The sequence below is a fragment of the Drosophila virilis genome, chromosome 4, assembly GCF_030788295.1.
Source record: "Drosophila virilis strain 15010-1051.87 chromosome 4, Dvir_AGI_RSII-ME, whole genome shotgun sequence".
NCBI lineage: Eukaryota > Metazoa > Arthropoda > Insecta > Diptera > Drosophilidae > Drosophila > Drosophila virilis.
The window spans coordinates 5,853,049-5,865,997 of record NC_091546.1 but is presented as its reverse complement, the minus strand read 5'-3'; the positions used below and the strand labels follow the sequence as shown (position 1 = coordinate 5,865,997).

At 38.9% G+C, this 12,949-nt stretch overlaps 1 protein-coding gene across 2 annotated transcripts in view; it reads left to right on the top strand.

Moving 5' to 3' along the window:
• The window catches only part of rdo (reduced ocelli), a 60,850-nt gene extending 49,013 nt beyond the window's left edge, over positions 1-11,837 (top strand). For both annotated transcript variants that reach the window (XM_015173037.3, XM_015173038.3), the window contains 11 exons: positions 1,311-1,508; positions 3,404-3,531; positions 4,625-4,768; positions 4,863-4,967; positions 5,044-5,170; positions 5,257-5,453; positions 5,910-6,065; positions 7,236-7,382; positions 7,537-7,699; positions 8,020-8,151; positions 9,916-11,837. In XM_015173037.3, coding sequence (XP_015028523.1) covers positions 1,311-1,508; positions 3,404-3,531; positions 4,625-4,768; positions 4,863-4,967; positions 5,044-5,170; positions 5,257-5,453; positions 5,910-6,065; positions 7,236-7,382; positions 7,537-7,699; positions 8,020-8,151; positions 9,916-10,565 — 2,147 coding nt within the window. In that variant the 3' untranslated portion in view covers positions 10,566-11,837. The remainder of the gene's footprint in view (positions 1-1,310; positions 1,509-3,403; positions 3,532-4,624; positions 4,769-4,862; positions 4,968-5,043; positions 5,171-5,256; positions 5,454-5,909; positions 6,066-7,235; positions 7,383-7,536; positions 7,700-8,019; positions 8,152-9,915) is intronic.
• The last annotated feature ends 1,112 nt before the right edge of the window (positions 11,838-12,949 follow it).

Genomic DNA, 12,949 nt, shown 5'->3' with positions numbered 1-12,949 from the left:
CCCCCTTTAAATTTTCGGGCAATTTCAATTTGTTCAACTGTCATTTGCCGTCGTGTAGCGAGTGCTCTGGCATCTTCGTGCAGCCAGAGAAATCTATAATTTCAATTTAACGCTTGTTTGGTTAGCGCACACATTGTAAGTCCTTGAGTCCTTGAATGTGATGCTTTGAATGTGATGCCATTGTCGTTTTAAATTCATTTCCCAAATCTTTGGCACAATAACTACGGCACGGCTAAGCATTCGAGCTGCTGCTGTCATTGGCAGTAAGACAACGAAATGAGTTTCAATTTTAAAGATTATTCAGCCTCAATAGAAGATATTCATTTAGGGTATTTATTTAAACTGTTTTACGTTCGTTATTTACTATGCTGAACTAACACCTATTAATTTATATTAGTTAAAGATTTTTGACAACGATTTTGTATCATAATGACAAGTATTGTTGGGTAATAGTTGCCAAGTAAAAGCAAATGCAGTTGAAAATAATAAAGTAACTTTAATAAAACTTGTGAAAAAGCGGAAAAAGGAAAACGATTTTGTAGTCTTCTAAAAAACTTTTGCTAATCTTATTTCTTGTTAACATTTCTTCAAACCAATTAAAATATTTGAATACAAATATTAAAGGACAATTTAACTCATGCTGTTAATAAGCAGCATCATTTTCGCTTTAGACTTTCAGGTCGTCACCCCTGACCCCTTCTTTGTTGCGCTTACAATACTGCAACAGTGCTCGTAAATGCCAACAAAATTGCAAACGCGTTAAAATATGTTACAATCAGTGTTAATGCCTTGCATTTTTTATGAAAATTCCCGCAGAGAGCTCGGGTCATATAACAAATGCTGGCCCCAACAATACAATGAGCACATAATAATGCAACAACAACCACAGACACACACACACACACACACACACATGGATACATACAAATATAATGCAGTACGAGAATATAATAAAAGTCGACAACGACTGCGATTACACAATAGTATGCCATACAAATGAAGAGCGGGTTTGGGGCGTGAGACCCCAGTTGTTAAGGATAACGAAAAACTGGTAACTGGTAACTGGAAACTGGAAATGGCGTGAGGTTTTTTTCGTACATTTTAGTTGTAGCACACTAAAATGCGCACATTGTTTGCATGCAAAAGGGAAGGTTGCGTTCTGCAGTTAATGATCTTGTTGGCATTGTTAACCTTAGTTATTGTTGCCATGCTGCATAAATTTCATGTTTATCACCGTGAATAGAGCAGCGTTCAAATTAAGTTTGAGTTACGCCTAGTTGACCTTCATTTAAATTTACATTTGCTTGCAGGCGGGCTAAGCTCTTTATCCGCCAATCAGCTGGACATTGATGTCAAGGTAATTATTATACGTGGACCACGAAACACCATAACAATTGGACCGGCATTGCGTCAGTTTATGCAGCTGCAAGTGCTACGCATCACCGATTCGAATCTGCCGGCGATCGGGGCCGAGTCCTTTTGGGGCCTTAAATATCTGCGCATATTAGGTGAGTAATCAATTCTTTATAGCATCCTACTAAAAATCACCATTTGTTTTACGTACGCATAAAAGCCCGGGCAGCGATTTCAATTTAAGCAGCTGCGCGTAGTTAAAACAGCGCGCAGCGATATGCAAATAATACAATCAAACGGGCGACCAGGACGTAGAACGCAGGACGCGGGCAACCGTTGCGGTTGTCCTGCAGCCTCGTAAAAGCCAACGCAAATAAAAGTGCGCGTCGCAAAATGTTAAATGAGCGCCGTCGATGCGGTCGACAGCACCAAGTTATCCCATCGATAGGGTATTCTTATTTCCTCGCATGTCTTGCGGCGAATAGATCTCACTGTTAAACAAGTCCAAATACGCTTGTGTAAAATTATAACTCGGTTTTGTGCGACAGCCTGAGTCGCTACCTGTCGTGACTTAGCAAAAGCTTGACAGTGTTGTAAAATACTATTCTTATATTATGTCACACTTTAGTCTTGCATTTTACAAGAAAGTGTTGTGTAATGTTGGCAGCCAACACTTGTAAAGCGCGGCTGCCATTTTCATATTTATTCTCCTGTGATTTGTTTTGCAAAATTAATTATCACATAAGGGCTTAAAAGACGCAAACTTGCTCAGATTAAGTGTTATCTAACGCCATGTACTTATCGCGGCCAAGATAAGTCTGCTCTTGAAGATGTCGTACACTGCTTGCTTGCAATACAATGTACATCTACAAAAAAAATATAAATATACTTTAACAGACACAAAATCTTAACTGACTTGGCTTTCATCAAAGAAGAGTATTTAAGCCTTCGCTGTAGGGAACTTCTGACTCCTTGTTTGTCAATAAAATTGAAATTGATGCGCCAAACAGCGAAAGGCAACCCAGAAATAAAATAAGATTGGGCCAAAAATCAAAAGTAAAAGTCAACCAGGCAATGCGTCGATATCGCTCAGCGCTTTCCAACTTGTTTATTTGTGTTTTATGTGCGCCGTTGTCTGTTTGCTGAACGGGGCAATGGGTATGGCAAACACGGTGCCTGGGTCCTCCAATTATTTACATACCCGAATCTTTGTTTTTTACCCCAGCTGCTTGCCAAGAGCCAAATGTCGACATAAAACACAAACACACACAGAGATTGACTTGAACATGCAGAGAAAAAAGTTGTTGCTGCAGTTAAAAATGTTGCCTCTAGTCGGGCAACAAATGGCATTCTCTTTTTTTTCGTCCGCCCGCCGTTTCTATTTAAATTAATTTTGGCAAATGTTTAAAATGTTTAAGTAGGCGTGGCAAGCTGCAGCCAACTCTGCAATAGCTTCCTGCTACTACCTCGACTCCTGTTGCCGAAACAATGGCAGCAACTAGAGCAAAATTCTCTCTTCTAGCATTCAGCTAAAAATGCTACTCATGTTGCCTAGACAAAGGGGCGTATGTGTAATGTGTTTTGTGCTCTGTGCTTTATCTGTGGCAACTTTTTCCTTCAAATGGGGCAATGTATACAAGTTGAAATACTTTTGTCTGCGCAGCTTTTCCTGCAGTTTGCTTAAAAGTTTCTTTTATTTTCGATATTTCTGTTTCTTTTTGTTTTTGGTTGTTCTATGTTCTTTTGTTTTTTGATTATAGTTTTATTCACTTTTTTGTGCATTGAACTGTACTGTTTTTAATCTTTCGATTGCTACAACGTAAATATTTACAAAATGATAAGCAACTTAAGTCCTTTGTGGTTATTAAAAGTTGCAGTTCGACCAACAATTGTGTACGCTGCATATATCGTATAATAATGCCATTTTCCATTTTTTCTCGCCCACAAAAAACTGTTGCATACTTTTATGCGTTCAACAACTGCTGATGAAATACAATCAATAATACACAAATATACGAATATATACGCCAACGGCTGTGGACGGGAGCAGATCTATCGAAGAATAACATAACAAACATTACGGAGAATAACTTTCGCGGTCAGGATAATCTGCATGAATTGGATTTATCAAAAAATAAAATTTTACGAATGGCCAGCTCAACATTTCGCCATCTGATGGTGAGTAGTTGCATGGTATTGTTTTTTATTTATTATTATCAGCGCAGTTAAAAAGCATATATACCACAATACCCTTTTTTTCATGAATAATTAAAGTGAAAGTTCATTGGAACATAGAGCGAACGCTGAAGTTTAAAAAAATATATATATATAACCCTTGTATCTGTTCTTTGTTCCTCTGGGCTTTAACTGTTGTACTGTAATATATCATGGCTTATAAATTTACCGCAGACATAACTTTGCCAACTGTCATAGCTACCCTAGACTAAACTCGCGATTAAATTGAACTTTTCAGCAATGTTCGCTATATATTTTTCAAGAATTTGAAACAATAATCAGCGCTCGTACTCCCGAAAATCGACCACCTACGGAATGCAGCAATACAAAATGTGCGCATCAGCATTTTAATATTGAATTCCATTTATCAAACGATTCCGAAAACATTTTTGGAATGAACCAACAGTAAAAATAATTTTAAAAAATAACTGCAAAATGAAGAATTCTTGGAAGTTCTGTTTATTTCCCACTTAAGATGCTTTCAGTTCCAATATAATATCATTCAAATCTTCTTGGTTTGATGGGCCGCGTGCTGCGCGTCCTCAAAGTAGGAATACTAAATCAAATATTAGCGCAGTTCTCGACTGCATAGTTTTGTCTTTGCTTTGAGCCACTTTGTAATAAATATCATGGAATTTTTAATAGCCTGCACCAAATATTGTTGCCTACATTTTGGGGCAAACGAAAGTTCTACGTGCTTGAATTTAAGTTTGCTGCAGTTGCCGCTCCTTTTGCCTGGCGGAAGTGCCAGTGCACAAAACTTGGTGCGTTGTCTTCAATTTGCTTTCGATTTTGTTTTCCCCGTTGCTGTTGACTTCCTCTCAGCCCGAAACAGCAACTCTGTGTTCCTCTGCAGCAGCGTTGGAAACTTATCTTTTTCGGCAGTTTCCGGTCCGCAGCAGAGCTCTGGCTGTGTTTCTGCCCGTTCTGATTTATGAATTATTAGCCATGAATTTTGCTTTGGGGTCTCATGAAATATTATTAATTTGGTGCGTGCCGTAATAAACTTTCGCAACTGCATAACTCTTTGGGGCAGGATCTGCGACGTCTTAATTTGGCTGACAACTCGATTGTGGAGCTCGTGCAGCGCAATTTCTTCATGCTGACTAGACTCAAGTACCTGGACTTGAGCGGAAATCCGCTTCAGGATTTACAGCCGGATGTCTTTCGCGATGTGCCCGTAAGTAAACACAACAACTGCGAACAGCAACTCGTAACTGTACGCACTTTCCTCAACTCACTTCTATCGTTCTCTCACCCTGCTCGGTTTCCAGGAGCTGAAAGTACTCAAATGCCGCAATTGTCAACTGAAAAAAATCAATCCGCAATTGTACAATTTATTGCCGCTTTTAAGCGAATTGGATTTGGGACGCAACGAGGTTTGTCGTCAACCCGTTTCGAAACTGTTCAACCATTTTCCAATTATTTTCTATGTTTTTTTTTTCCTCTTTGCAGTTCAAATTCCTTGACAAGGATGAATTTCGCGACGTGAAGCGTCTCACAAAAGTTTTACTCGACGGCAATCAATTGTCTGTGGTCGTGGACCAACTCTTTCGCATGCAGAAAAGTCTTAATCACTTGGGTGCGCCATTGAAATTATAGTCATTTAGCTTCTAGCAAACTCACTCATTTGCCCATTTCCTTTCCGTCTTTTTTTTTGCCTTTTAGATTTATCGTACAATCGCTTGGCCAAAGTGCCAAACGATTCGTTCCTGCAGCTGACCAATCTAACATTTCTGGATCTCTCCTACAATAAGCTGGTGCGTCTGGAACCGCAGTCCGTGCGCAGCCTAAGCAACTTGAGGGTGCTTAACATAAGCGGAAATGTTCTCATGGACTTGAGGGATATGCATGAGACATTCGAGGTGAGCTCTAAAGTTATTTTAATTGGTTATCATAGTCTAAGGCTTTAATATTTTCTTTGCCTGTCAAAGTTAGCAATCAGTTTAACATAATCATGCTTAAAAATTGCAACGTTCAGACAAAACAACCGCGTTTTTCTCTTGTAACGCAATATCAACGCAATAAAGCCAAATATTTGAAGCACTTATTTTGACAGTTAAAAGTTAATTTAATTATTTCTGGTCCGACTTAGCCAACTGTTCGTTTGCGAACATTTCGTCTTTGAAAATAAAAATAATTTAAAAGCAGCATGAAAAGAAGTAAAATTCTTTTGCTTGCCACAAACTGAACCTTTTAACTTAATCTAACTAAAGCTGATTATATTCTATAAGTTGCAAGCTCTCTCCTAGTCTGAAGACATCGTGATTGAGTGAGTGGTAATCCATCAATTAATGTTGAAATTGTATTATATCTTGTAGCTGATACCGGAGCTAACGCATTTGGCCATTGCGGATATGGGTCAGCTGCCTGTGGGTTTGTTATCGCCATTCCGACAATTGCGTTATTTGAATATCTCGGGTAATTCATTGGATAACATGGCATTGCAGGTTATCGATTCGTGCCGTGAGCTTGAGGTAAGTTTCCCAGTGATTGAATGCATCTAGCAGAAGTTATTGCCTGCCACACCTCCGTGTGCAAGCCATTGTTATTTTTCTTGAAAGCTTTTGTTGTCCTTGTGTGTGCTGGCAATTGTGTATTTATTTGTCTGTTGATAACTTTTTGGCCAATTGCAAATTATTTCAACGAGCAACAGTGTCTGAATGACAAAATGACATCGCTGCCTGTTTGCAGTTTTCGTTAGCATTCACCATTTCCCGTTGCCGTTTCTGTTTCTGTTTCTGCAACTGCAAATCGCACAACTCCGACAACAAGTCCCGAAAACCCCTTTTAGTTTCATTTCATTTCGCAACTGTGCCTACACCAACTTGGTCGCAGTCTCTTCTGTGCTGTCCGTTTGTGTCCTTGTACGTGCTTCCTTCGTGTCACTTTCTATCTACATCTCACTCCCTCTCTGTCTACCTCATCTCTGTATTGTGTTCATAGTTGCGATATCATGGCTATACCCTTTACACAGAAAATGTGCTAAATGGTGTTGCACGCAAAATGGGACAGCTTAAGATTCAATAATTTGTGTATAATCTAGATAAATTGAATTAATTATTTCCAAGATCTGTCAAATTAATATATAGAAAGTTTCCTTCAATAAACACATAAAGGAGCATGCATAACATTTTTTCTAACCCAAATAAAATCGGCTAAGCTTCATAAACATAAATAACAATAGCTACCAATTATATTCGTTATTTTGAAAATTAAGCATTCAATTTATTAAACTTAAATAAAGACATGAATTTATGAAATACATTTTTTTGATCCCTACAGCAAGTATCTTCTAGTTGAGCTCACGCTCTACTCAAGCCTCTCTACATTTCTGTTGTTTTTGTTTTCATGTTGACTATGGCAAATTTATGGCACAAGAGCGACAATCAGTTGATAGCTATTAAGCCTTTCATTTTAATTGAATTTAATTGTGTAGCAGTTGCACACTTCAGTCAAGCCTTTGGCATTGTCCTTGTTGTTTTGTTTTATTGTTTGGGAGCCAACAATTACACAATGCTACCAATGTTTGGGCAGCATTTGTAGCTAATTGCAATTTAATAAGCAAAACTCACAGAGCAAATGACAAAATAGTTTTTCAGCATTCGAAAATACATTATTTTTTTTATTGCGCTCTGCATTCACAGTTTTTGGATTTATCGCGAAATCAATTATACGGCATCAATGCGGACACGGCGCTGCGGATTCAGGGTATACGCAATGTGCGACTGGATAACAATCCGTTGATATGCGATGAATGTCACATGGGGAAATTGATAAATGTCGTGCGGCAAGTAAGTTAAATGCAATTTGAATTAAAATCGGATAATGCGCATACGACGCGTAGCCCATTCGCTGCAAATTTCAATTAGTTTTCAAAGCCCATCTGATTGATGATGTCTTACAGAAAATAAATATATATACAATTTTCAATCTGTATTTATACAGCTGCAATGGAAATGGGATACATATCCCATTTGCTTTCTGCCAAAAAGTTTGCGTGGCGCTGAAATAATTAATTTGGACATTGGCGGTCTGCACACGTGTCTCGATTACATCAGCGACGAGGAACAGAATGCGGCAAGCACTTCATATAACTTTCTTGAACATGGTAAGCAAATGAAACTGTTTTCAATTAAAAGTCAGTGGCCAATTTGGCGAGTCAATCAGTGGCTTTTATTTGATTCTTTTTATCTGATTCGAATTTGAATATTTGCAGCTCTTTAAACATTTTTTGACCTAACAAATTTTTGTGTTGTTATTCATTTTATTCTGTTGTGTAACTAAACGCTTAAGAATTTAAAAAAATATGATATATATTAAGTCTGCGCTGAATCGCACTTCACCTTTTGATTTTAAAACTTATATATTAAACAAATTAATTTAAATAATTTTAAAAATTGTCCACATCTCTATTTGTATTCATATCAGGTGGTCTTAATACCCTGGCTATTCTGGGTGGCATCATATTTGTGCTAATTGCCGTCATAATTTTATCACTTGTGGCCTGTTTCTCCAAGAATCGCGCGCGCTACTATACCAGAGAGGATCATCTGAATGGCAGTAAGTATATAGATAAAACTTACCTCGAGTAACACACAAATAAGCAGTCTCAATTTAAAGCCTAAGATGAACGGCTGAGCTGCTCGTCTTAAGCTGTTGTAATACTTAATTCGTTTTGGGCAATGCGCCAAGTTTGAGCAAAGGCTGATCAAATGACAAGGCGTTGAAATGAAAAACTGTCTGTTTGCTTTACCTGTTAAGACAGCAGGCTATTTATGTGCTCTTTAAAGGTATTTTTTTAAAAATGTTTCTTCTTGCTAGCACGTACAATTTTTGTCGAAATTAAAAAGAAAGAAGCAGCCGCACTTAATTAATTACAAGTACGTGCTTCATTATGGCGAATAGCCTTTTGCCCCCCCCCCCCTCCCCTCTCCCTTCATGCCCCTTGCCTAATTGAGGAATAAATAAATTTCAAGCTGACCTACGTACCTTGGAGGCCGGCGTTAATGTTTGCGCACACACCTGCCTAACTTGGTTACCTTAGCACAAATTGGCCCTGGGGCCAGCGTGGTCGTGGCCATTCAGCAGAACGCACTCGAGGGAAACGCAGCGCCAATGGAAAACAAAGCAAACTTTGGAATTTTGCGCAATTGTTGCAGTTTTTCTTCTGTTTTTTTTTTTTTTTTTTGTTTTTTGTTTTTAGCAAACAATAAAAAATGGTCGCCAAGGCTGTCGCAACGAAAACTTTTGCAACACCGCATTCGATTCCCTCGATAAGCGAACAGCGTAGAAAGCGTAAAAAACGATTTTTGTTTAAGCACGGCAAAAACTCTGCCATGCTCACAAATTCAAGCGTAGGAATGCCGCCGGAGTTGAACACACTGCAAATACACCGGAGGCATTCAAAACACATCACTGACTGTGACTATTGACAGTGGCTCTGCAAGAGCAGCAGTGATGCCGGATAGCATAAAGAATAGGCATAGAAATAGCTACAGTCGGGCTAAATAGAACTACAATTTTGAAAAATTATATTACTTGTGTGCAGACAGCAGGCAGCAGACAGCTTGTGCATATGCATATTCAATTATTAAATATTATATTAGCCTGTTGAATTTTATAGAGAAGTTATATAAAATATTTTATTTTAGCAGCTCGCCAATTATGAATTTATTCTTCTCGAATTGTTTGCGCTCCCACATCACAAATTTTACTTGTCCATAAGCTGGGCGCATATTTATAACCGAGTTTTTCAAGTGAAACAAAACATTCATGAAGCTGTTTGTGTCAGTTCAAAGTCTAGTTAAAAAAAATACGAATTTATGCAGAAGCTTCGAGCTAAGCAAAAATAAAAAAAAAAAGGAAAACGAAAATGAGAATACAGCAAAGCGAAGAAAAATTAAACATAAAATTGTTTGGTAAACATAAAAACTTTATATAAGAATTAATGTTGATAGTACGACATTATAAAAATAAAAAACTTTATTTGGGAATTAAATTGATAATCCTATAAATATAACATTATTTATTATAATATTATTTATCTTTTATTGAGTTCCAGCGACAACAACAATTACTTATCTCTTATAAGGTTCACGCAAATGCATTTCAACTCAAAGCTTTCTGTAGCGAGTGTTATTTAGAAGTTAGGATGACAGTTTATAAGTATAATAATAAAGTATAAAAATCATTTTTATAGTTAAGCTCCTATTTGGTCTTACATTTGTAAATTCCGCCCATCCTAATACCATGCGTTAGCATTCAGCTCACACTGTCTCATTTTCTTTGTGCCTGGCTCATCTCTGGCTGCTGTTTTTTCCTCAGGCGATAGCAAGTGCTTGGAAAAAAATTTGGAAGCAACTACAATAACAACGCTGGGCAATGGCACCTCACCGACAACAACAACCACACTAACGCTAGCCACGTCGCCGGCGGCAACAGCAGGAACACCAACAACAAATGGCACAACAAATGGCACAACAAATGGTCACATTCAGAGTCCAGCAAATGGCAGCACGCCGTCTCATGTGGGTGCCACCGTACACAATGCGGATGCTGGCGGCAAGGAAATTAACTTTACCTTTCCCATTGACGATCGCGTTTGCACCATTGATGAGCTTGTATTGCCGCCAGCGCCGCCGCCGCCAGTCGTTGCCCAAATCCATCAGCATCCGAGCATGGGCAGTCTGATGTACAGTGTATCGCACTCGCCAAACAGCAACTGTGCGACTGGAACAGCGACGGCGCGGGCTGCGGCATCGGCTGCCGCAACGGTCATTCCTCCTGGCGCGCCATCGCCGATGCCGATGCCGATGCCAATGTCTGGACCCGCTGAATCTGTGGTTGTCGTGCTGCCACCACCGCCGCCGCAGCAGCAACAGCAGCAGATGGGCAGCCTGGCCAGCCTGCGCGAGGTGCAGCAGCAGCTGGTGCATTTGAGCAGCACGCTCGAGCCGCTGGTCAGCGTTAACTGACCCAGGGGCTTGGCAGCAGCAGCAGCCTCGGCCTCAACCGCAGCATCAGCGGGTAAGTTTGCCAAGCAAACGATGAGCACGACACCGACGTAAGTCGCAGGAGAGTTGCCTGGTTGCATAGCCACAGCCATGGCCATAGTGTGGCATGGTTGGCAAACGGGTCGTATAATTAATGACAGTGCGCTGGGCATTATTTTTGGGGTCAAATTGAAGTAAAGTAATTAGGATTTGAGTTTGTAATTAAGTACATTAATCATTGGCGCGCATGTGTTGCGCTCTCCCGCTCACTTTCCTGGCAAAAACAAATGCATGCTGAGTTTGACAGAGCCTTGCAACAATTTATTAAAAATAAGCGTAAATAAATTAAGACAATGGGAATTTGGGCAATGTACAATTCATTTGGGCTGATTGAAGTTTTCAAGCGTATTTTATCGCTAGCATTTTCATACATATGTACTGCCATTTTCCGGTTAATGAAAATATTGCGCATACGCAGCGTATTACCAGCGTTTCATTAAAATATTTGTAGTTTGATTTTGAACAATTTTTTTATAACATATAACTCTGCATCTGTGTGTATATAAAAAAGTGGACAGCATTGTGCACACTTATAATAAAAACAAAACAATAAAAAATTAAATACACATTTCACATGTGATAAAACTAAATTTTGTATATATAAATAAAACAACAAACATAAACTAAATGGAATTCCTTCTTCCAACTAAAAATACAAATTGTATATTTGGCGTTAGCGATTTAAAATTGAGCAGCCGCTGTTTTGCTAGGTTACAATTAAAAGAAAAATAAAACAAAAACTAATGTTAAATTATAATCTTAAGCCTAAGGTATATAAAATTAGCACGTAGCTAGTTGCATAGATTTTAAACACATATATATTAAAATCAATTAAATATAAGAAATATAAAAATTAAACAATATTAATATACAAAAAAAAGAAAAAAATCAAGAAAAAAAACAATCATTTAAATGCTCACAACCCAACCAGTCAACCCAAACGATTTTTTTTATTTAACTTAACATAAACCAAAATAAAGCGGCAGTTCTCTGAATTGTATTTAACTTTTTTAACAGCTACTAAAACTATAATTATGTTCAACAACAAAACAGTTTAACAATAAATCAGTAATAAAGTGTCACAGTTTATAGAAAATACTAAATGGAAGCAATATAAAAATGAGATACCTTTAATTTATTGTAAAACAATTTTAACAGCAACGTGTCGCGCTTACCACAAACAAAACCCCAATGCAAATCGTTTAGAAAAATCAAATAAAAATAATATGAAAACCAAAAAGTAAAGCCAACAGCAGCAGCTAAACGAAGGGGACAATGCGAATCAGCGTTGCAATTTATTAAATAAAAATGCGGCACTTGCAACGTTTTGCGGTTACTTGGGGCGTCGCCACTTGGCCGCACTTGCCGCCCATTATGCGCCATTGTGTGGATGTGAGTGTTTGTGTGTGTGTGTGTGTGTGTGTGTGTGTGTGTGTGTGTGTGTGTGTGTGTGTGTGAGAGTGTGTGGCAACTAGAATTATGCTTGTAACATGTCGTGCAGCATGTGGAGATGCTGCTCCTGCTGCTGTTAGCTGAGCCCGCTGGTTTGTCCCCGAGTGTGAGACCACAACGGCCACCATTTAAGCTCAACGCAAATGAAAATTGCTTCCGCTTCCGTTTTGCGACACACTTCCGTCGTGGCTGGATTGCGGATTCGACATTTGGATTTGCTATTGTTGCTGATTGCGCTGTGAACGGACTGCTTCCATATTTGGCTTTGATTTACTCAACAAGCACTCGCACTTGCACTCAAAAGATTCATTGATTCGCATAGTTTATTGGATATGGAAAAATGCTTTTATAACGCAGCACGCAGCAAGCATAAAGTTGCGCATTATGCTAGGTTGCAGCCATTTGTTTTGGCCAGCCATGAATCCAAACAGACAAGATTTCCTTCCTCTCTTTCTTTTTATCTCTCTCTCTCTCTCTCTCTCTCTTTATTTCTCTCTTTCTCTCTGTGTTTCTTTTCATTTCTGGCTTGTCCTGCTGCGCTCGAGCTTCTTTCTATTGCACTTGAGTGGCCGACAAGCATTTGAATTTATGCATGAATATAGAAGAAGGCATTGAATGGCGTTCAGTGTTTTGTTGCTGCATTTGCAAATGCATTCGAAATTGGTGTGGAGCATAGAGAGTTACAGGAACAGCAGCAGCAGCAGCAACAGCACAAGCAGCAGCGGCAGCTACTCAAGTGCGGCTGCCTGGGACATTTCGGACGCCAGCGCATGCAAATGGAGCATGTGGCTCGAGTTCGCTTGAGATTGCACATCAATATTGGTGCACTTGACACTTGACGAGGTCCAAACCCC